Genomic DNA, 26,348 nt, shown 5'->3' with positions numbered 1-26,348 from the left:
GGACTTTAGTCGTTCCTCAACACTAAACAGCATGGCCACTGACTCGACATATACCACTCTAAGGTCTTCCAATTCACCGATTTGCTGCAAAGTGGTGCCTTAGAGTGATTGGGTCTTCTTCTTCATCGATATAAGATCTTCCTTTAGATGCTCAAAGTTTCTTTGGCAGCTCTCATCTAAAATCCCTATGACCCTGTTGGATACCTCTACATCTACTTGCACCTAATCAATGGTTGTCGCCGAAGATGGATGCTCGATTCTCTCAACCACCTCTCCAACTTGAGCCTTCAACGAACTCTCTAACATAGAAGCTTCATAAATCTCATGAGGCAGATCCAAGTGCCTCCTCACACCCACGGGTGTTATCAACCTCCAGTGATAGCTCTAATGGTGTGGTGTTCCAAACGTTCTCTTAGGGCTCACTTCAATCTTTGCTTCCTAGCTTGTTGCCCACCAAAGGTGGGTAGCCCTAAGAGAGTTTTTTTTCCTATTCATCTTCTTCAGTCGGCAGCCAGCCATGTAGCCGATGTGATGTGCCACTGTATCTCCACTCCCTGCATCAGTTGGATGCTTCCTAACCCATTTGTCAAGAGCATATGTTACAATTTGGGAAATTCAACCCAAATGGTATGCTTTTCATTGTGGAATCAAGTGTTTATGCTTGTTTCTCATTTCAGCATTTTGGGTATGGATTATTGGGTAACTTGGAAGAAGGAAGGGATTTGATCATGGTTTTGTTCCCTCACCTTAAATGGGGTGTTAATCTTCAATCCTATTTCCATGGTATCTCCCCTATTGGCCTATGACTTTAGGAAGGGCAGTATTTAGGAAACCTCGATTTTAGTAGTGTGGTCTTGTTTTCCCATTCCATATTTTTGACTCCCTCCACACATTACAAGCCCTATTTCACCATTTTCTTTCTCTGGGTCTACATGTCTACAGGGCACTAGCACAACCCCCTCCCCTTGTCCACATATCTGGGTCGACCCTGGAAACATTGTCTCGGAGGTTGATGCAACTAAAAGAAAGTTAAAAGCATATCATGGCCACAACAAGAAACAAAAGAAAAGAAAATCATAAAATGCAAAAGATGGTCGTGACATTTAATATACCATGTGGGAAAAACCCAAGCATGAGCTCTACCCCTTATCATGGCCATCACCCTAGTTCCTAGGGCCCACGAGTGCCCCTCATATCATAAAGAAACCCATGCACGTCCCCAGCACTGATGAGCGATGAGCTGCCACACCTTAAGAAGGTAATAACTGTTATACACCATTCACAACATGCTCTCATTCCCCAAAGCCTCGAGCAGTAATACAAAGAAAAATCAAGAAAAGGAAAGAGGAAAATAAAGAAGGGTGGAAAAACAAAAGTTAGGGTAACTCATGTATCCACAATTGCTCCCTCCTTACATCTATACCCAATATGTGGACTTCCCTCATTATTTTTATCCTTGTACCCATGGCATTTGGCCCCGAGACCCCTTTGTCCCTGTCCATTTCATCATCATTCATATACCACCTATTAACTAAAGGATGTATCAGGGACATGTCTTTCCCCTTAAGGAATGGGAACACCTAATAGGATCGTTCATTAGCCACTCCTACTTAGGGAGGTAACACTAATACGAGTTCAAAACCCCAAATTTGGAAGGGCAGCCCCATATGAAGTTCAATTTGCCCTTAATTAACAAGCTTGGTTAACTTGGATGCACAAATGATCAATGTTAAAAAATGGTGAAGATGCATCAACGGACATTATGTGTGATTGGCAAATGGTATCATCATGGGCTAGGCAACTTAACTAGGGCCTAAGTCCATTAGAGGAGCATATGACAACCTACAGGTGAAGCGTTGAGAACAATGGGACTCCTATCACTTGTAGAGCAACATTCCATTCCATAGGCACCTACAACACCCCCAGCAGTCTACGCTTTGCCCCATATTACTCATGAGATGATGCACTTGAATCAGTATGCCCCCAGCTAACTTAGCAGTGCACTTATGCTTTCACAGTTGATCTGAGGCCTAGATGAGGATGTCTCACCCTTTGAGACATGTAAATGTTAGCACCATACTTTGATCCCTAACCGTTGGAGCAAAACCAGGCTATTATATCACCAAGAGACTCATGAGAACCATTTTGTGGACCAAACACAAAACTATGGTCCACACAATGATTTGCATGGATACCTGGGGGCCAACCCCTAGTGGATAATTTTTGGAGCCCCCTTGACTCAGTTTGGCACCTGTTGAGAAATGTAACTAGTATCGGTCTCAATAATTGTATTTGAGTCATGATGTAATGTATTTGTCAAAAGAAAGAAAACGAAAATTATTTGTAAAAGAAAATTTATTTATAAGCATGGGTTTCATGTTTCGTTTATTTTATTTTTGGTCAAAAGCACCCATTGAGTGTTCTAGGCTTTGTGTCTTGAGTCAAAGTCTAATTCATAATGTAAAAGACCCTTCTTGGGCTCATTGTGTCAAAAAAAGAAAATCGTTTTGACATATTTTTGATCATCTGCACCTCCACCATCAAATCAGTCTTCCATCTTCTCATGTCAACCTCATTAAAGGAACTTCAACCACTATGTATAGCCATGCTACTCAACCTATTTTGACGATCCAATCAAGCAATCTGATCTGAAGTTTGACGAGCACAAGCAAAAACTGGTGCAACAAATGAGGGTTTATTTTATTATTATGCAGCATTAAAAATTTGAGTACAATATCAGGATGCCCAACTTGCCAAAACTAATTAGGAGAAAGATACTCCCTCTACAAAATAAATCAGCCTTCCTCTGGCCTACTCGCACTTTGAGAAAATTGCACTATTGGCCTGGGCAAGTCAAACGGCCCTTGAATCAACCTCAAACTGGGCTTTCTAGCCTCCTCCTGCCACTAGAAAAAATCGCTCTGCCTTTCGGATGATCTTTCCAACATCTGGCAATTAAAACAAACCCTTCTCGGCAATTTGTTCAACTGGATTGGCTAACTTGCACAACCTAGGCAGATTTCTCTACAGAAGATTTTGGCCTCCCTTTTCTTGCCTCTCCGACACTAGAAAATTGTTGAGGAACTCCTTCGGAATTCTCTTTGTTGCTCCCTCTCTCTGATGCTCTCCCTCTGCCTCGAACTCTTCCCTCTTTGAATCTTTGCGCACTGTGTAGCTCAATCTACCTTGATCTTGCTCTCACAGCGGTATCTATCCCCATCCCATCAACTTGCTCTTATAATCTCTCGCTGGAGCTTCAATGGCCATGATTAGATCTTCATCAACAGATAAGATCATTTTAGACCTGATCAGTGTGAGTCTTTAGAGCATTCTTCCTTAATTAATTCTCATTAATCAATCTATTTTCCTAAGTTAGACTTAGGCATTTTTAATTATTGATCAATTAATTTAATTAAGGCATTTCACAAGCTTATCTCATGAGCCTTTTTCTCGATTTTGGAGATCTTGTGTTCCTTAGTCTCTTAGATACAAATCAAGACCAGAACACTTGTCTGATGCTACCAAAATATAACACTCCCTCTTAGCAAGGAAGGTGTTCTCTCATAAACATCTCCCCTTTGTAGCTGGACCACGCTGCTAGTGTCTGACATCTGCAACAAACTATCACTGTCCACCAAGCTGCTGTGCATACTCTGATTCATTTGTTATCCCTGTAGTTGAACCACTCTGCATCTGCTTTGTCGCTGACACTGCACTGTGATGCATCTAATCTCATGTTGTTGTTATTGCTGCAGCTTCTGCAACTGAAACTGATCTATTGTTCCTGTAACTAGCAAGGTTCTCCACTATACCCATTCATTCTCTAAAATAGACAAACTTAGCTCCCCCTAGAGCTTTCGTGAGTATATCTACAACCAGTTGCTCTACGGGAACATGTAGTAGTTGGAATGCTCCACGTTGTACACAATCTTTGATGAAGTGGTATCGTATGTTTATATGTTTCGACCTATCATGGAACACTGGATTTTCAAAGAGATTAATGCAACTTTGATTATCACAGTAGATATTGGTCGCCTCCATCTTCTGACTAAACAAACTCACTAGCAGTTTCCAAAGCCATATAGCATCACACGTGGCCATGCTAGCTAGCATGTGCTCTGCTTTTGCAGAGCTCAATACCATAGACTTTTGCTTCCTATTGCACCAAGATACAACCCCTGATCCAACATTGAAGCAACACCTTGATGTGCTTTTCCAATCCACTGAACTGTCTGCCCAATCTGCATTTGTGAAACCACATAACCTAACACCATCATCTCGAGTATACCTCAACCCATACTCAATCGTGTCACGCAAATACCCCAAAATGTTCATCGTCATTGTCCAATGCACTCTGGCTAAGAGTATTAACTAACTAAAAGTATTAACCGAGAAGCATATGTCTGGCGGCTGGCCTAGAATTCACTAGATACATGAGCGAACCAATGAGTTGTCTATAAAAGGTTGGGTTCACATCCTCATCTTCAGATGCATCTATCCCTCTAGTTCGTAATCATAGGCGTGGACATAGGCCTACAGTCCTGCATCCTAAATCTCTTTAGAATCTCTATAGTATATCTCCCTTGACCAAGGAAGATCTCCCCGTCCTTCTGCCATACTTTCAGCCCTAGGAAGTAATGCATCAGTCCCAAATCCATCATGTTAAACTCTGTTGCCAGGTTCCTCTTGCAGTCTTCTATGAGCCCTAATCACCCTCTCAAGAGGATCATCCACATACAACACTAGGATGAGTGGCTCACCCTCTACCATAAGATAGTAAAGGTTGGGATTTGCATCACTCTTGACAAATCCTATCTTCTGCAAGTAGTTGTCAATCTGATCATACCATGCCCTAGGAGACTATTTGAGCACGTATAGTGCTCTCTCCAGTCTGGTGCCCTTCTCATGTGTCTTGAAGCCCTCATGTTGTTCGCGGTATACCTCATCCTCTATCACCCCGTTCAAGAATGTTGTTTTGACATCCATTTGGTGAATTTGCCACCCCATCTGCGTTGCTAGAGATATCATTGACCAATTGGAAGTATATCTAGAAAGTAGGGCAAAGGTCTCCTCATAGCCTATACCTTCCTTTCGCGCATACCCCTTTGCCACGAACCTAACCTTGTACTTCTCCATGTTGCCATCTGTAGCATACTTGATCTTATAGATACATCAAGATCCCACAACTGACCCATCCTCAAGGTTCAGCACTACCTCCCAAATACCATTTGTCATGATAGAGCTATACTCCCCTACCATGGCATCCACCCACACCTGATGTTGTGCTGCCTCCTGATAGCTAGCAAGTTCAACAACCTATGCCACTAACACTTGGTACCTGTCGGGTTGACTATGTTCTCTCCTTTCCGTCCTAAGAGCTCTGATGAACTCCTTTGCATCCCTCAATATCTGACGAACTTCCCTACTGGTTTGACCATTACTGGTGGGAGGATCGACTAGCTCCCCAGCCTACCTCTGCTGCAAACTAACTAAATCTCCTGCACCTGAGGGCGTGCTAGTATTTGTAACTATACTAGATCCTTGTGATTGCCCTTGCTCTTGTCCCTGCGGCTACCCCCGTAGTTGCCTCTGCTACTAGACCAATGGAGCTTTTGCTGGCTCATTCTAATCACTTGTTGGCATCTCGCGAAATTTCTTAAAGGCTCTATCCTTCACGAACTTCACATCCCTTCTCACGATAATCTTCCTGATGTTAGGAATATAGATCCTGTATGTATTGGAGGTCTTTCTATACCCAATGAAGAACCCCTTCTCTATAGTCTAATCCAACTTAGTGTGTTTCTCATCTGGTATACAGCATTAAGCTACACTACCAAAGATCCTAAAGTGACTAACTCCTAGCTTCTTCCCTGAGAAGACTTCTTCTGGAGTTATCTTCTGCAACACCCTATGAGGAACCTTGTTCTGTATATACACTATTGTGTTACATGCCTCCACCCATAGAAACTTGGGCATGTCCTAGACATATAACATAGCCTTTGCAGCCCCAACTATACACCTATTTTTCTGTTCTGCTACTCTATTTTGTTGTGGATTATATGGAGTTTTCCACTCTCTACCAATGCCCTCCTTCGCATAGAAATCAGTGAAGTCACTATCTTTGTACTCTCCACTCAAACCTTGATCTTATTTCTTGTCACATTCTCTACTAGAGCTTTAAGCTCCTTGAAGCAACTGAAAACCTCATCCTTGGTCTTCAAGAAATAGATCCAGCTTTTCCTGGAATAATAATTGATGAAGATAACAAAGTATTCGTACCCTATGAGAAATCTAGTGGACATAGGGCCACAAATATCCGAGTGTATAAGTTGTAACACACCATTTGATCTATTGTCACTTCTTGGGAATGTTGCCATAGCATATTGCCCAAGTACGCACCCCTACACGTGTCATCATGTTTCATGCTCAATTCTAGAACACCTGTTACTGTCTCCCTAGGCATCTTAAGTGCTCCATGAGTGTAAATGTGCCATTCTCCCGTGACATAACTCATTCAAGTCTCTCCCACTGCTACTTTTGCTAACTAGGGCCTTTAGAGAGTCGAGTTGCAAGTTATACAATCTGTCGTTACGAACTCCAATCTGTGTCAACTTTTTCTAGTTTTGGTGCTTAATGAACACCTTCTTTCCTACGAAGTGAACATCATAACCCTTATCTGTAACTAGGATACTGAAATCAGGTTCATACCCAAGCCGGGCAAATGCAACACATCTGTAACATTGGTAGTTGCCCCAGACTCCCTCTGAATCTCGATGGTACCTACTCCAACCAGAGTACATTTACTCTCGTTTCCCATCTGAATCGTGAATTCCATTTGCTTCTTGTAGCTAGAGAAGTATTCTCTAACTCCTGTCATATGAGCTGACAATCCACTATCTATACACCAGACACCCTATGAAGTTGAGCTAGAGAGGCAACCTATCTAGATTCTGAACGAATTCATCCTCCAACTTGGAAGACAAATCCGTAGCCTCCTGAATGTTGCATCTCTCTATGCCCATACTAGGAAATCTGAGAAATCTACTGGAGACATCATAGGTATTATTTCTATGCGTTTTTCTCTTCCTGTCCCTGCACAGATCTGTAGTTGAAAACCTCACATCAAAACTTCTGCGCCCAAATATGCTCAACGAATTAACCGATCTGCTCACAGAAACCCTTTTTATTCAGCGAATCCACTGCCTATGAATTCTGCTTCTAAGGCTATTCAAGTTTTCCTCCACCTGGATCAAGAAATCGAACCTCACTGCCTCTGCAATTCGCACCTCTTATTGTCCTCAGTAGATCAGGAAAATTTGTGCCTAGATCTCCCTCTGAAGCTGCACAATTTTCCTCCTCTCATTTCTAAGCGTCTGATTTGATCTTCAATGCTCTGATACCATGTGAAACTTCCTTGATTGCAATTAACTGGAAATTTATCTCCTAACTATTCTACAATTTATTTGTTACTACGACAAATATCAATAAACTCACAATTGCAATCTTCACAAAAATAAAATACGTTGCGTAAAGAAAACTAGAAGTTGAGTAAATAATGCACACATGGAATAAAATTGACACCAATATTTTTGGAGTAACGTCCTCAGAAAAAACCCAAAGGGAAAACCGATGCAACACATGAGAGTTTATTTTATTATTATGCAGTAGTAAAAATCTGAGTACAATATCTGGATGCCCAACTGGCAATCCTTCGGCAAATAATCTGGCCAAAAATAATTAGGAGAAAAGTTCTCCCTCTGCAAAATATCTCGACCTTCCTCTGGCCTACTCATGTTGCCTATCTAGATTCTTGCACTACTGGGTTGGGCAAGTCATACGACCCCTGAATCAGCCTCAAACTAGGCTGTCTAGCCTTCTCCTACCACTAGAAAAATTCGCTCTGCCTTCCAGATGATCTTTCTAACCTCTGGCAACTAAAACAAATTCTTCCAAGCAATTCGCTCAATTGGATTGGCTAACTCGCACAACCTAGAAAGTTTTCTCTGCAGAATATTTTGGCCTCCCTTTTCCTGCCTCTCCAACACTAGAAAATTGTTGGGAAACTCCTTCGGAATTCACTTTGTTTCTCCCAATCTCTGATGGTCTCCCTCTGGCTCGAACTCTTCCCTCACTGAATCTTCGTGCACTGAGTAGCTCGATCTGCCTTGATCTTGCTCTCACAACTGTATCTATCTCCATCCCATTGACTTGCTGTTATAATCTTTCGTTCGAGCTTCAACAACCATGATTAGATCTTCATCAACAGCTAAGATCATTTTAGACTCTATCCGTGTGAGTCTCTAGAGCATTCTCGATCTTCCTTAATTAATTCTCATTAACTAATCAGTTTTCCTAAGTTAGACTTAGACATTTTTTAACTATTGATCAATTAATTTAATTAAGGCATTTCGCACGCTTATCTCGCGAAAACTCTTTTGGGTTTTTTGGAAATCTCGTGCTCCTTAGTCTCTTAGACACAAATTGAGACTTGAACACCTATCGATGCTACCAAAATCTAACGCTTACTTACCCTAAGGTTGCACTTGTGTTTTAGGACTTTACCACTTAAACTGCAGGTTTTGGTGATAACACTCCTCATTGATATAAGTTGTAGTGCATTGCAATGCACAATAAGATAGCATGAAGGCCATAATAGTTAATCATATGTTAAGTTCATAACTTGTAGATAAAAGAAAATAATTTTATTAGTTTTGTACATTCATTGACAACTGGCAAGTCATTAACATGTGAGATCACATCAAACAATGGCAGTGGGTAGGGAGGTATCATCTATGATGCTTGGCCACTTCAAGCCCTTGAAGTGATAAAAGGAAGAGAGAAACTAATAGGAGGTCACTAGAATTGTGTATAGACAAGTAGATATACAAGAGGTGCTCTTCGCTATCATAACATTGATAATCATGATATCAAATAAAAAGCATCCTTCACACATCATTCTGCTTAATGGAGTCTGTGGAAGAGTGAAAAATTAATTAGACAGAATCTGCATTTCTTTGTAAGAATTCCATATGCTTGATTTTGTCAAAGGATGTACGGTGCAATACCTTAGCAGACAATCAGATTGCCACAAAGACCTGACTGTAACATCATGTACTATTAACAAATGAATTGTTGGCCCAAAAATTTCTTCTCTGTATAGGTTTAAACTTTGAAATGCTATAAATGAATATTAATGTGTAGGACAGTAACAAGGATTTTAATTTTGTCTATTGATGGTATGTTCCCATACATCTGAATACGGAGACTCATCTAAAGCATACACAATATAGATAAACCATAAGACTATTTACAGGAGAAGAATCTTTACCAGTTAAAATACTATTTCAATTCTCCAAATAAAAAAACCAATAGATTAGTATATTCCAAAAACCTTCAAAAGCCAAACGAAACAGTACCATGTTGTCAGGGAGAGATGTTGTCACAGACTTGCCAATATCTGACACTGCCATGAGCTCTTCTGGAGGTGGTTTTTCATTGAAAACATCCCTTCCTTTTGTAGCATCTTCAGGTTCCACTGGCTCCCTCCGGCTAATAAAAATAGACTCCATATGAATACATAATTGAAAGACATCATTTATGGGATGAATTGTAAAAAAGATCTCTGGACTGTGAATGCACCTGAAAAGATAAATTCGATGCTTTTTGAATGCACAACACAGGACAGTAGGGTCCACAAATGGTTCCCGGTTCTCATTCACATTTCCAGCAGCCGTGGGCACTCTCTTTACCTTTTTGCTGCCACTCCCCCCCTGGTATAAAGCTATTCGCAAAAATCTTTCATTGTTTTCTACCTTTCCAAGGATTCTTGCCACTTTATTTGTATGCAGATTTACAATCTGCAAAATTGAACAATGAAGAAAAGACATTAAACTTTTAACATAATTTGACAAAAATAATCATGCACGTAAGATTATGGAATCCTTATAAATAGAAACTCAAATGGCTTATATATGTTGGAAAGTAACTAGGTTCAGTCCTCATAATGACGTGTAATTGTGATTTTATGTAAATGATGTAAAGAAGAAAAATAAAATTATTATTGTAATGTTTGCCTCATGAGTTTCATGAGCAATGAATTTTATTTTTAAATGGCTCCCATTGTGAGCCTTTAGGATTTGTCATCTAGTCATAAAAGCCAAAGAGAGTCAATGTCATGTATGAAGAACCCTTCTTGGGCATGTTACAAATGTATATCAGTCTATAGGATTGTCTAGTAGCCCTCCAAGACAAGCACAAGTTATTCCTCTTCAAGTCGGCCTCAAGATAAAATAAAGAACACATGTAGGCTTCACCTAATGGAGACACAGCCGTTCATATGTTCATGTCATCTTATTTAGGTCGGACAACAACTATATATACAAGGCTAGGGTCTTCGCATCAAGAGACTACAGAACTCGGGCTAAAACAGAGAAGCAGAAGTTCAGATCAGTTTCTCAAACAAGTCTGGACATTACAGTGGAGACATTTCGATGAAATTACAGTGATTAAGGTTCATATTATCACAAAGAAGTCTCTTTGTCCCAGTGTCATTACAGTTCAGAAAACCACAGTCTTGGTGCCCATCTCAGTGTGACCACAGTTTGTTTCTATAACAGTTTTGGTGACCATCTCAATGTGCTCGGATAGGAGATGATCTCAGTTTGCCCACGGTTCAATTTGATGCTACCACCGTAACTATATTTCAGTGCCACAACAGTATGAAGGAATCAATGTTATCACAGTGAGGAGGACTCAATGCTATCACAGAAATAAGATCTTGGTGATGACTCAGTAAGGAGATCTCGGTGTCATGTCAGTGACAAGGTCCGGTGGTGATAATGTCTCGGAGCTAAGAAGGTCGAAGTGGAAAAGGAGTTGAGAAGAGGAAAAGAGCAGAAGGTTGACAGTCAAGAGAACTAGTGTCTTGGTCTTGGAGTGGCAAATAGGTCAAGGGTCTTGGTCTTGGTATTCGTCAATTGGAATCTCTATAAGAAGAATTTGTGCAAGTTTTCATCTCAAAGAGTGAGGTTTTGGCCCTAGCTGATAGCCTGCATTCTGTGTCTCTTGTCTATTTATGTTCATGCATTGGTATCTGTTTCATGAAGAAGAACATTAATAACCTAATCATAAGAAGATCCTAATCTAAAGAAATAAAAAACACTCACAAGCAGTTACTAATTGAAGAGAAATCACTTAATACTTTTTGCCCTAGATTTATCAACATGGTATTAGAGCTAAGGTAACAAAGTCAAGAAAGGGCATCTAATCAAGAGACGCTCAAGGATCAAGTTTCAAGGCATCAAAGCAAAGATCATCGTGAAGTCAAGATCTACAAAGGAAACATCATAACCAAAGAAGAAGCCCATAAAGAAGTTGATGGAACCCTCAAGACATCTCAAGAGATGTTACAAATATAAATTATATAAAATAAAATGAATATACATAAATATAAATAATAAAAAATCAAAATAATGATTATTTTAAATAGTCATTAGTTAAGCGAAAAGGCATGTCTAACAGAGATGTCCAATCATGAACAGTGTTTTTAAAACTGGAACCGGTGACTGGACTGGTCCACCTAATGAACCGGTTTACCGGCCGGAACCGGTCTAACAGGGACTGGTTTGGTCTAAACGAACCGGTTTTAGAAAAATGCATTAAATAATTAATTTTTAATGAAAAAAACTATTTTTAAGATTTAAAACCATCATTCCAAGCCAATAGAGACAAAATATGCAAAGATTGCTCATTTATATACCATGTAAAGGTGAATATATCAAAATGGCACCAAGTGCAATACATATCATCGACAAAATACATAAGCAGTGAGGCTCTAAATGTCTCTAGAGTGCAAAAACAAACCTACAAACTATGGGGCCAATGGCCTACTACAAGACTCAAGTCTACATATATGATAATACTATAATAGTGATCAACATTATCACCTGAAAGTTTGAAACTTCTCATGAGTCATCATGATCAAACTCAGTTGGTTGAGTCTCGACTCCCAAACTTTGCAATCACAAACTTCTCTATTGGTTCAATGACTTGAATCTCAAACTTCTGAAGGTATTATGACCTACTATGCCCTATTATTTCATTTGGTGCTCCACATGGCTTTACATGGCCTCCCATCCCAGCCAAGTGTTGCTTGAACCTGTTAATACCCCTCCTTGAATGGGATTTTGGCAATATTTGCAGATCATTTTGCCGTCAATCATATCACAATGAGCCCATGCAATATCTCTGGATTTTGGAGGCATGATGACTACTACTTAACTTAAACTCTGTTGTTCCACTAATCCAACAAAAACTCAACACTCTCCAAGCTCCCAAGCAAACTCACAAACACTCCAAATGAGATGTGTGAAACAAATGAGAGGGAGAGGGGCCTCTTAAAGGCTTGGAGAGGATGTTTTTGGAGGGAAAGCACCCTTAGTTTCCCTCTTGAACCCCTAAAACACAGTCAAAAAGTCGCTTTTTCAGTTGACGGTGAGCGTGCCTCCTAACCGGCCAGTTTACGATGGAACCGGCCGATTTGATACAAATCGGCCGGTTTCGTCCTAAACCAGCCGGTTAGGACCGGTTTTTTGCAAAAAAAGGAGAAATGGCCCCCTTGACCGAGTTTTTTGGCCGGTTTCGACCAGTGGGCCTGCTAACCGGTCGGTTAGACCGGTAACCAGTTAGGAAGGCCGGTTTTGAATACTATGATCATGAAAGGACACGTGCCTAGGTATATAAGCAGGGCCTCATTATAACATTCAACATATCTTGTACATTTCATATTATTAATAAAATATTATTTAGAAATACCTTTGTGTATTTTACATTTAAAGTCAACAAGCTACAGTTTTGTTGCTTCAGTGGTATCAGAGCCATGCGAACCTTTGGATGTTATCTATTGCATAAGATGCCATTAAGTTTACCTCTTGAATTCATTGAGCAATTAAGTGAAATTCGAGAATCGTTTCAGCAATTAAAAAAATCATGCGCAGAAATTATAGCATGTCTAAAGAAAGAGACTAACATTAAAGAATGTTCCAACCAAGGAAATGTTGTTGGACATGTTCCTTAAGGTGACATAGATAACACTGTTGAAGAAGATGACAAAACTGATATTGCAAGCCAGTAAATCATGGGTTTTGATCTAGTTAAGTCAAATTCCAATATAGTTGAACCAGGAGGATGAAGAACAAAATTACAGGGATCTTGATGAACCGGGGATTGATCAAGAGACTCCTGAAACTAACAGCAATGCAGATACCAAATCTTGTGAACTTGATGATGCCACCAAGGAAGTTAGAGCATGTGAAACTAATTCTATCGAAAAAGGGGCAATTGCTTTTATTACCAATGACAATCCTACTCTAATATCATCTGTGGATGATAATGAGAGACTCCAATTCAATATAAAGAGATCCACAAAGGTGGGAACACGAATGGTGATAGTAACACCAGAGCAACCAATTCGTGAGGAGGAACGGGACAGCTTCAATCCATATAGTTCATCAAAGACAAAAATACAAGGATTTGTCTCTAATGCTCACTCCTTATTTTGTCAAGATGTTATTCATGACCAGCTTGTTCAGGTAACAACAGGTTCTATGAGATTGATTTTATTGGCAAACAGACCTTGATGATGATATTCCTGATGATTATGTTGATATTCTGGTCCAAGAATTCGCTTATGATCCAATTCGCATGGATGTTAAAGAAGACTCGGCTCATGTTCTTTATAACCGCAGGACACTAGAGAGGGTTTGGGACATGAAGCACAATGTCGTGAACCTATACACCTGTCAGCCCTTCAACATTAACAATGCCATCCCTCATTACAAGTTGAGGCAACAAATGCACCAATACATCCTTAACAACCAAATCCTCAGTCTAATGTTATGTCTCGAGGTTATTCCAAACTACGCTCAAGTCTTCAGCACTAGAGAGATGAAGGATCCCTTCAATGAATTGGGTTTTCATTGCCAAAACCTTTTAGATTCTCATAGTCCAATTTTGAACATGGATGAAGACAACAAGTATTGGAAGAATCTATGGCAGGAATTAAATCTGATCTATCTTTATTGCCAGTACAGTGAAGAAAACAAGGAGACTTTTTGGTCAATCAAGGGATACGAATATTTGTTTCAGGTAGTTGACAAACCCCTACCTTCTTTATGTCAACAGTATTACTCTTCATGTGACTATGCAAAGGAAGTGTGCATAGAATTGGCCAAAATCGTGGATCTCATTGGTTTAGAAGACAGGGATCTAATTTCCCAACCCGAAAATTGTGTGCATGCCTTTGCACGAATTCTCTCTAATCTTGCAGTGTCAGAATATTTAAAAATCCAGAGTATGGTTTTAAGAATTTATCGTCAAATGTTTTACAACTACATAGTTTATAGTTTTCAATTTTGGAGTCATCAACGTCTTCTCGCATTATGTGGTTGAGGTAGCTCTCAATATCTTATGGTGCCAGAATTCTAGAAATATAACCAATGAAGACCTCTATAATGGAATGTCAATACTACACTTCGCCTGCATCAAGAACGAGCGCCTCGTCTTAGAAATTGAATGTTATGTGGATGTTCTGGTGAATGTAGTTATAATTTGCATTACCTGTTTACAAGATCTGAAGTCAGAAGTTGTAGTTCATGATGTTGAGACTATTTCAAGCTTTAACACCAACAACCATGATATTTGTATGATCAGTATGGCACTTACCGAAGGGCTGAGGTCCATTGATTTCCTAGTCACAGCTGACTGCTTATATTTCAATGAAAAGGAGAAGTTACAGAGCCTGGATATAATAAAGGAAGTCGTGGTGCGTAGAGTTGAAGAGCGACTATCTGCACTTCGCAATTGTGTGGTGTCCAATGATCATGTCGCTCTGATTCATACTGATCTGTCAAGGACTACAAAAGAATCGATAGCCAATGTGTTGGACGTTGAGGTTTTCAAGCAAAGTATTGCATAAAGTGTTATTGTTTGGACTTATAGACTGTTTACCAACAGAGGTGGTCTGGTCTACCCCCCAACTTCAGTGACTCTACCTCAACATTGCCTTTCTACCCACCTTTATCATCTGTCCCGCGTGTCATCATGCTCTGTCACCCCAGTATCCCTTCCACCATCGTGCTCCAGCCTGACATCCCTGTCAATATCCCTCATCCTCGACCAATACCCGTTGCATAAACTTTGTGGCATCCAAGCATTGCCCAGCGATTCATTGTCCGCCAACATTGCTACCTTTGTCGACACGATCTACCACTCACCATTGTTGGTTTTATTGCAGGTCAAATGGTCAACCTCTACATTAAAAATATATATATTATTATTTAATTAAAAAAAATAGTTACAAAAAAAATCTAATTTCAAGGGAATATTACTAACGAGCTATACGTCTCGAGATGATTGACGAATTATGCATTTCGAGATGACAAAACATAAGGTGAAGAAAATTGTTAGCATTAAAGCTTTGAGAACAAAGCTTTTTGAAGGGCGGGCAATGTTACGAATATAAATTATATAAAATAAAATGAATATAAATAAATATAAATAATAAATAATCAAAATAATGATTATCTTAAATAGTCATTAGTTAAGTGAAAAGGCATGTCTAAAAGACATGCCCAATCATGAAAGGACACCTGCCTGGGTATAAAAGCAAGGCCTCATTGTGACATTCAACATATCTTATACATTTCATATTATTAACAAAACATTATTTATAAATACCTTTGTGTATTTTACATTTAAACTCAACAAGCTACAATTTTGTGGCTTCAAGAGACCACAAAGACCCTACTCAAGTTGAAGAACTTATACATCAAGTTCCTTCCTAGAGAAGCTAGATCAAAAGGCGGTGTCATCTCACTCCTTGTGAGATCAAGGATCATTCTTGAAAGAAAACTACCTTAATCAAGGACAAGTTTTCTATCCTCTATATCATCATAAACACCAAAGAAGCAACAAGGAGAAAGGAGCATCCTATCAAGTAAGTATATGACCTTATCTGAATCTGTCAAAATGTCTTTTTGCAAGGAAAGCAACAAATTGGTTGGGGCTTCAAACTATCTTGCATGGAAAACAAGGACAGATCTAAATCTCATTGAAAACGAGGTCATGGCTCATGTCAAAGGATCTATCACAAAACCAGGAGAGGAAGATGCTCAAGCTCTTTCCAAGTATATGAAAGGGGAGTTAGGGCTCAAAGGATTCTCATAGAATCCATCAAGGATCCCCTCATCTCATATGTATCTAAACTTGAAACTTCAAAAGAAAACTATAACAAACTGGTAGAATTGTATTTCATAAGCACTGTTAGAGAAGTCATCTCATTAAGGCAAGAACTCTACAAGCTGAAGATGTCTACGGAAGATGGAATAGGCTCATACTTATGAGAATATCTGAGATCCGGGATCAACTACAATATCTGGGAGAAGTCATGTCTGATAGTGAAATTACTACAATTGTATTAAATGCACTACCAGAGGAGTGGGGTAACTTCACTTCAAGTATTTATTGGAAGAAAGAAGCTACTCCATTCCAAGATCTATGGTCACTATGAAAGATTGAAGAATCTAGACTAAAGGCCAAATCTGATGCGAGAACAAGTGAGAAAATCAAGTTTATGCTACTTGTTGTCACACAAAGTGTCTAGGCACAACGATAACGCTCAAAGTAAGGGTTTTCACTCTAATCCTTACTCTGTTTAGACTCTCTCCTAAACAAGTCAAGGGGGGTAGTGCCTAAGGTGAATGAATGAGAATAACCTGTGGAACACAGGCTCTAGGAGACTTAAAAATGGACAACCTGACGAATGTAAATGAGTCATGGTTAACTGAGATGAATAGATTAAACATTAAAACAATCAAGACACAACCACAAGATAGAAATGATTATAGACCAATGCCTTTATATTCAATTAATCATAGACGAAATAAAAAACAAGTTACCCAGGACAATTTATAAATGTGACAAATAGTGACGATCGTGAACGATTAAATGTAAACGACCAAAACTGCAATATGTTCTAGCAATTAAATCACATGAAGAATTATGAAAATTAACTGCTAAGCAATGATTATAAATTAAAAATGATTTTATTCAATAACCCAGATCTAGAATTAATTTATCATTCTTCAATAGTCAATGATTTAACAAAAAAAAAATCACATCTGACAATAGAAAAATCACTACCACGAAAGGACACCAAGGAACTTTAGATTAACAATTTAATTATTCCTAAGATAATTAATTTAATGTGGTAAAATGAAGAAATTAGATTCTTTAATGTGACCAAAAATAATAAAATCAAAAGGTCTTTAATAAATTAAAAAAAATTATGGGCCATAGGCCACATAAAAATTTAATTTTTTAGATACAAAAGTGTAGGTCCTGTTGATTTAATTCCTTAGTAATGTCATAGTCACAAAAATGATAAAATGTAAAACAAAAATCAAATCAAAAAAAGGAAATCAAAAAATCAAAATCAAAGAATCATACGTAAAAACAAAAATAAGGCAAGAAAATGTAAAATAAAAAACAATAAATAAATCAAATTAAAACAAATCGGAAAAAATAACAATTAAGACAACAAGTCGAATTTCAAAAGAAAATTAAAAATGCACTAACCTAATGCATATACAATGCAAATGAAATAAAAAAACTAAAAATTCGAATGAGAGTTTTGTGTGTGCAAGTCAACTAAATGAAACGAGGAGTGCAGTGATCGCGGCAAGGATGGAGCTTGACAGAAAATGAGCGGGCAGTGAAGAAGAGAAGGGATTGCAGGCAACGAGGGTGCAGAGTAAGAAAGTCAACGTACGAGGGAGGAAGGAGGCGTGGGTTAGGGAGACTAGGGCACGAAATGGACTCAGGTAGCAAGGACAGTGACGAGCAGGCACGAAGGGAGAAGTTCGAGCTAGGGCCGGGGGGGAGGAGAGTTGGCCGGCGGAGGAGAGTTGGATTGATGCAATTTGAAGGAGCCACGTAAGCAGTGATGCTCAAAGGAGGGCTCGAGGGAGAAAAAGAAATGGAAAACGCAGGTCAAGGATGAAAGGTCTATGGTTCCAAAGGGTTAGTCTGCAGGCAGCAATGAACATAAAGGGAGGTCGAGAAGAATGGCAACGAAGGAGGTCAAGGAAAACGTGGGTTTGATGGAGGACGCTGGCAGAAATGCATAAGTGGAAGAAAACGCAACAAGAAGGAGGGCGAGGAGTATAGCAGATGCAGCAAATAAATACGAAATTTTCCAGAAACCCCAAAACACAGACAACACAAAAAAAAAAATTGAAATTTTCTAGAGGTTCAATACAGCAGCAGACAGGAGAAAAATGGTAGCCAAAACCTAAGAAAATTTCCCATAAAATTTTATTTTAAAATGACATGATTCTGCTTCAGATTATTCGTTAAACCCATATGAAAATTTCTAGATTTAAAACTTTTTAAACCCTTGGACTGCAACATTATTTGAATAATGTCCCTGCAAAATTATTTTGATAAACCCCAAGAGATCTAGATCTTACCCTCCAGGGCCTAGATCTAGACTCTACACAAATTTCCTCCTCGGATCTATAGTTGCACGACAACGAAAAAACACCCAAACGATATATACAATGATAAAAACTAAAACCCAGAAAAAACCCCAAGTTAGAAAACCAATAAAAATAAAAATTATAGATCTATGCATAAGAATGGTAGACTATCAGATCTGAGGAGTATGAGTCCAACTCCGATCCCAGACTCGATAATCTAAGGCTGTCAACAGCCAGATCTATCAATTTCCCACACAAAAATTAAATTTCTAAATTTTAAGGAGGTGCTAACTCGAAACCCTTCGTGCATCAGCAGCCAAAAAAATGTTATGATAAGCCCTAGATTAATTTTACTGAGCTCCTCAAAAAACATGGATCGGAAGTTGGCTGGTCCAACTGAGAACTTCCCCCAACGCACGAGAATCTAAAATCAAGATTTCCCTGCAAAACTCAATCTATCCATTAAAAATAGAGCGAGAAAATAATAATATAACTCAAATAAATAGAGATACCTTCTAATACATTCAAAAAATAGATTATTATTCAAACCCCAACCACTGAGCAAGATACATGTACTCAAATCACTCTTTAGAAGCTATCATCAATGGATTTAGAAAATATTATGCATGAAAACAACACATCTTACAGTATTCCCATGAAGAGTAACACCAGTGAAACTTAATCCCAAAGTCTTTCTTTATTATCCAAAAAAAATATTACACTAGAGCTTCTTGCTAACCACACGACTCAAAGGTCGGATCAATCGACTGACAAATGACTTCCTATTTCAAGATAAATCCTCCAGCGGCTAGTTTGAGTGATCCTCATCAAATCAATCTCGGTCGTTGATGAAGTTTAAAATTTCTTTTAATCTCATACGTCGAAATATTTAATTCTTGAAGAAATTCGAATTTTTTAATTAAATGTATTTTAATTTCCCCAAAAATTTGTCTTTGACTTTGACTTAACCCCGGGGATCAAAGGTTTAAAATTTATCAAAATAATTAATTTACCTATGTGCCTCAACCTTTTAAAATTTAATTTTTTAAGACCAATGAATTTTTCCTTTAGAGAATTTAAATTTATCTAGGACCTAGAATAATTAAATTTTTGGCTCAGGACTTTAATTAATTTTTAACCAGAAAAATTAATTAATTAACCTATGAATGGATAAACTATTTTTCCAACACTCAAGACACTTTACATCATGATTTTCATATTTTTTACATCATAAGGGGGAAAACCCATTTGTAATAAATCCTCAAAAATCACTCATTTCTGTGACACAAATATAATCCAGCAGACCAAGCAATTTGTAATAAAATAACCTAACCAAATAGTTAGGATTATTCCCAAATCACTTTTACATAGACTCGATCTAGAACATTAGGACTCACCTAAGATTCTAGCGACAAAATCCATTCTAGCTTTGGGGTAAGACTGAAGGAAAACTCTGTCGACCATCCAAGAATGGATGGGTGAGACAAAAAACCTCTCAGAATGAAGATCATCACTAGAAAAATAGGTTTACCTAGGTCGTTACATAAATGACTTGGATCTACTAAAATTATTTACATTATACACATGCAGAAAGGATTTACATAACATCTTGGAAGTCACGGTGATGATGATAGCTGGACGGCACAGACACATTGAACCAATGCTATCCCTTTTGCAGAAAAATGGGGTGTACTGCTATGGGTCGTTGACACACAGTGGTCAACAACTGGCTCTACTTGGGGACACATTGTTGCGCCAAAGAAATGTGAGAATCCAGAATCTGCATCCACGCAACACACAATATAACGTAAGTAGTGTCCATCCAAAAATCATCATATAACGTTAAGCACAAAAAAAATATAAGCTCTTCATTTATTAATTATCCTAATAATATGAAAAACATCTTCCTACAAAAATAAAATAATGAAATAAACGGGTGTAGGGTTGGCTGTTTCTCAAATGTGCCATGTCCAATCCTGCATACAGTAGGACTTCTTCCTATCCAAAAATCAAGCTGCTTGTGGCCATCTGATGCATAAAACCACTTTCTCATTCTCTCTCTTGCGCTTTTTTATTGTGGCAGGTTGTATCACTGATGATGTGGAACATTCTACTTGAAAACTCTCATATGAAGTATGTAAGATATGCATGACATTTATTTCTTCATTCTGCATCTACTCTGTCAAGAATAATGGATCAGTCTCACGGGTGTCATGAGTTATAACTTGATCTTTTTTAATTTCTTCTTTGACCACGTCATTCTTAGTAAAATCTTCATTAATGGAGTTAGCCTCTTTCTCAGGATATTCACAACAAGGCGGGACCTGTGATTTTCTCTCTTCCAGCCTCTTATGTAATGAACTCATTTCTCTGGCATCTCTTACTATTAACTTCGCTTGATTGAGTTCAGTTTTCATGAATCTTTTTGGCAGAGTGACATGATTAGCTTGCATAGTCTTTATTAGATTCTGAATAATGGACATTTGATTAGAATGATTAACTTCCATTATTTTTTATTTGTTTTTGATGACATCTATTCCCTTGGTATTTATGACCCACAGTACCTACTTTTTCTCTATGGCCAATAATCTATTCTGAAGAGATATTTGACCAACTTCCATGTCCTTTATAATTTTATCATTCTTTGCTTTCATGCCCATGAAGCAGTTTTGCATATAGTTTATCTCTTTCTTATGATTTGTTTGCATGGTAGCTAACTAATTATTATAATCGAATCTCATGATGCTCATTTCTTCATCCTTAGTTGACAATCTGTTCTGAACCAAACTTATTTCTTCTTGATAACTTGCTTCCATGGAAGTCACTTGATTTGAATGATTGAATTCCATGATCGTCATCTTTTCCTCTAGGGCTAATAACTTGCTTTGCATAGAATTAATTTCCCTAACATGATCAGTTGTTAATCTTGCTTGATTAAGTTCCATATCTTTAATAAGTTGCGCCTAATTAACTTCTGCATTCTTGCTTTCTTGAGCCTGATTTAACTATATGTCTTTAACCATTTGAATTAACTCCTTGAAATTATTTTCAACTTCTATAGTCTCCTTTACTTCAGCTTTTGCTTTGACCTTTTCTTTATCTCCATATCTATCTTCAAAGGCATCAATGATTAATTGTAGAGAATCAAAAGTGGTATTAGGGAAATTAACAAACCAATCTAAAGCATCTACAGATAAGGTAAGAATGAAAATCTTCATCTTCACATCTTCATATTTAGAGTATGGGAGACACTTGCTTATACAAAGGCTGACATTCTAAAGGTGAGTTTCGGCAGTAAAAGCATTGTTATCTTAAAAAGGAGGAAATTCATCGATGGCGTCACCAAAAAAAGAAAGATAACCATGCGCAGCTCCCTAAATATTAGTAAAATCCCAAGGAGGAAACAAGTCATAATCCATGATGACTTGTTTAACAAGAAAAAGATGGGCCAAATTAATATTAGAGAAAGAGAACCCTGCTCAAGAAAATCAGAACATCTACAAGAAGCGAGCCTCTAGCAAAAATTTTTGTAAGAAATGGAAGAAGTGGAGTCACCACTTGAGCATGAACCTCTCACAAAATTTCCAAAGGTGAAACCGAAAAGTTGGTGGATGGAGGCAAATGGATATCGAGGGAGGACTCCTTGTCTGGGATTAAATGAATGAATAAGGGGAATCGCCACCCAAACAGGGAACCAACCGGAATGTCAAGTTGCAGAAAGTGAGTATGGGAGACACTTGCTTATACAAAGGCTGACATTCTAAAGGTGAGTTTCGGCAGTAAAAGCATTGTTATCTTGAAAAGGAGGAAATTCATCGATGGCGTCACCAAAAAAAGAAAGATAACCATGTGCAGCTCCCTAAATATTAGTAAAATCCCAAGGAGGAAACAAGTCATAATCCATGATGACTTGTTTAACAAGAAAAAGATGGGCCAAATTAATATTAGAGAAAGAGATCCCTGCTCAAGAAAATCAGAACATCTACAAGAAGCGAGCCTCTAGCAAAAATTTTTGTAAGAAATGGAAGAAGTGGAGTCACCACTTGAGCATGAATCTCTCACAAAATTTCCAAAGGTGAAACCGAAAAGTTAGTGGATGGAGGCAAATGGATATTGAGGGAGGACTCCTTGTCTGGGATTAAATGAATGAATAAGGGGAATCGCCACCCAAACAGGAAACCAACCGAAATGTCAAGTTGCAGAAAGTGAAGATGAAAGAATTAGATGAGAGACTACGAGAGCTAGGATGGTGAGAAATGAAGAGACGAAATGACGCCAGAAAAATGAGATGAACTATCATAAAGCCAAGGTCCAATAAATTGGTCCTTGGTGGCAATGCCAAGAAGTGTTGCCTTTGTTGGCTCGAACGAGAGATGAGAAATGAGAAGAATGATGAGGAAATGTCATTGGAATGCTGAGAATAGGCAATGGCGCCAAAAAATGTTGTGTTGAATGACGAGAAGAATAAAGATGAGATGATTAAAACGATATCGAGGAAACCAAGGACAGAAAAAACTCTGTCCCTGGCAACGGAGCCAAAGAATGTTGTGCCACTTCATAGGCTAAATGGCAGGAAAGATTAGACTATGAGAAAAATGTCGTGAGGACAAAGGATAAAAATCTCTATCCCCGGCAATGGTGCCAAAAAATGTTGTTGCACAAAGTGGCTAGGCATCGCGACAACGCTCAGAGTAAGGGTTGTCACTCTAATCCTTACTCTGTTTAGACTCTTTCCTAGACAAGTCAATGGGGATAGTCCCTAAGGTGAATGAATGAGAATAGCCTATGGAACACAAGCTCTAGGAGACTTAAAGATGGACAACTTGACGAATGTAAATGAGTCCTTGTTAACTGAGATGAATAGATTAAACACTAATACAATCAAGACACAAACACAAGATAGAAATGATTACAGACCCGTTCCTTTATATTCAATTAACCATAGACGAAATAAAAAACAAGTTATCCAGGGCAATTTATAAATGTGACAAATAGTGACGATCATGAACGATTAAATGTAAACGCCCAAAACTACAATATGTTCTAACAATTAAATCACATGAAGAATTATGAAAATTAACTTCTCAGCAATGATTCTAGATTAAAAATGATCTTAATCAATAACCCAGATCTAGAATTAATTTATCATTCTCCAATAGTCAATGATTTTAAAACAAAATTAATTGCATCTAATAATAGAGAAATCACTACTATGAAAGGACACCAAGGAACTTTAGATTAACAATTTAATTATTCCTTGGGTAATGAATTTAATGTGGTAAAATGAAGAAATTAGATTCTATAATGTGACCAAAAATAATAAAATCAAAAGGACTTTAATAAATTAAAAAAAAAAACTATGGGCCATATGCCACACAAAATTTAATTTTTTGGATGCAAAAGAGTAAGTCTTGTTGATTTAATTCCTTAGTAATCTCATAGTCACAAAAATGATAAAATGTAAAACAAAAATCAAATCAAAAATTAAAAAAAAAAAAAAAAAAAAAAAAAAAAGGAAATCAAAAAATAAAAATCAAAGAATCATAAGTAAAAACAAAAATAAAACAAGAAAATGCAAAATCCAAACAAAACAAATCAAAATCAAAAATCAAATTAAAACAAATCAAAGAAAAAAAAATAACAATCAAGACAAAAGATCGAATTTCAAATGAAAATTAAAAATACACTAGCCTAAAGCATATACAATGCATATGAAATAAATAAAAAAAAACTAAAAATTCAAATGAGAGTCTTGTGTGTGCAAGTCGACTAAATGAAACAAGGAGTGCAGCGACGGCGGCAAGGATGGAGCTTGACGGAGAAGGAGTGGCAGCGAAGAAGAGAAGGGAATGTAGGCAGTGAGGACGCAAAGGAAGAAAGCCAACGAACGAGGGAGGAAGGAGGCGTGGGTTAGGGAGATTAGGGCAAGAAATGGACGCGAGTAGCAGGGGCAGCGACTTTCAGGCACAAAGGGAGAAGGTCGAGCTAGGGCCACAGGAAGGAGAGCTGGATCGATGCAATTTGAAGGAGTCGCGCAAGCAGTGATGCTGAAAGGAGGGCTCGAGGGAGAAAAAGAAATGGAAAATGCAGGTCAAGGATGAAAGGGTCATGGATCAGAGGGTTAGTCTGCGGGCAGCAATGAACATAAAGGGAGGTCGAGAAGAATGGCAGCAAAGGAGGTCTAGGTAAACGCGGGTTTGATTGAGGACGCAGGCAGCCCTACATAAATCAAAGAAAACAGAGCAACAAGGAGGGCGAGGAGTATAGCATATGTAGCAAATAAATTCGAAATTTTCCAGAAACCCCGAAACGCAGACAACACAAAAAAAAATGAAAATTTTCTGGAGCCTCAATACGGCAGCAGATAGGAAACAAATGGTAGCCAAAACCTAAGAAAATTTCCTAGAAAATCTTATTTTAAAATGACATGGTTCTGCTTCAAATTTATCCGTTAAACCCTTATTAAAATTTATATATTTAAAACTTTTTAAACCCTTGGACTGCAAAATTTTTTGAATAATGTCCCTGCAAAATTCTTTTGATAAACCCCCAAAGATCTAGATCTTACCCTCCAAGGCCTAGATCTGGACTCTACACAAATTTCCTCCTCAGATCTGAAGTTGCACGACAATAAGAAAACACCCAAACGATATATACAATGATAAAGCTAAAACCCAGAAAAAATCCAAGTCAGAAAACCAATAAAAAAAATTACAGATCTATGCACAAGAATGGTAGATCTATCAAATCTTAGGAGTATGAGTCCAACTCCGCTCTCAGATCTGATAATCTAAGGCTCTCAACAGCCAGATCTATCAATTTCCCACACAAAAACTAAATTTTTAAATTTTAAAGAGGGCTCGAAGGAGAAAAGGAAATGGAAAACGCAGGTCAAGGATGAAAGGGTTGTGGATCAGAGGGTTAGTCTGCGGGCAGCAATGAACACAAAGGGAGGTCGAGAAGAATGGCAGCGAAGGAGGTATAGGAAAACAAGGGTTTGATGTAGGACATTAGCAACAATGCATAAATGGAAGAAAACATGGCAGCAAGGAGGGCGAGGAGTATAGCAGATGCAGCAAATAAATTCAAAATTTTCCAAAATCCCCAAAATGCAGACAACACAAAAAAACCCGAAGAGCCTCGATACAGCAGCAGACAAGAGACAAATGGTAACCAAAACCTAAGAAAATTTCCCAAAAAATCTTATTTTAAAATTATTAGAATATATCTCTATTTAGTAATGCTCAGTCTTTTAGCTGTTTCTATTTTTATTCTTTTAGCAGTTTCTTAGATGAAACTGTTTGTTCTATATTCTACATAGAAACCTGATGTTTCTATTATTGTAAATATCTTTGTATTATCATTGAGCTATTTGCTCCAGGTTAATCAATTCATTCAATATTCTTTTACACGAGTGTTCCTAACTGTTTTATGGTATCAGAGCACAGGGATTTTTTTCGAAATAATTTTTCATAGTTTGAAAAATTCAGGAGTTCATTTCGAAACTGCTCTCAGGGTTTGTAGATTTCTTGATCAGCTATCCTCTTCATTTCTTTCTAAAGTCGAGCCCTCTGTAAGCCAGGTAGCCTTCACTGAGTCTTAGCTTCGGCTTTGCTCATTGTGATAAAAGCTTACAGTCGTCAATCTCGATACAGAAAGAGATTTTGCTCCTGCATTATCTTTATTATGAGGAATTAACTTTGTGGCGATACTCGGGATCGTGAAATTCTCTTGAAATTAAATCCGGCATTTTGAATCTGGGGGCAGCAGTCGATTTGTCGGTTGAACAGTTTATCTGTGTTGAAGTCTTGT

General features: G+C 38.1%; 1 protein-coding gene across 1 annotated transcript in view; it reads right to left on the bottom strand.

The window, feature by feature from the left end:
• The window catches only part of CYP71 (cyclophilin71), a 405,299-nt gene that overhangs the window by 128,213 nt on the left and 250,738 nt on the right, over positions 1-26,348 (bottom strand). Inside the window, exons 9-10 of the mRNA XM_089447133.1 lie at positions 9,640-9,857; positions 9,417-9,549 (exon numbers count right to left, since the gene is read on the bottom strand). Of these exons, the coding sequence (XP_089303259.1) occupies positions 9,417-9,549; positions 9,640-9,857 (351 nt within the window). The remainder of the gene's footprint in view (positions 1-9,416; positions 9,550-9,639; positions 9,858-26,348) is intronic.

This window comes from Pinus tabuliformis, chromosome X (genome assembly GCF_031772625.1).
Source record: "Pinus tabuliformis cultivar Carrire ecotype Pingquan chromosome X, CPIR1, whole genome shotgun sequence".
In the NCBI taxonomy this organism is placed as follows: Eukaryota; Viridiplantae; Streptophyta; class Pinopsida; order Pinales; family Pinaceae; genus Pinus; species Pinus tabuliformis.
Note: the sequence above shows the minus strand (reverse complement) of the source record. Positions and strands in the feature narration are given on the sequence as shown.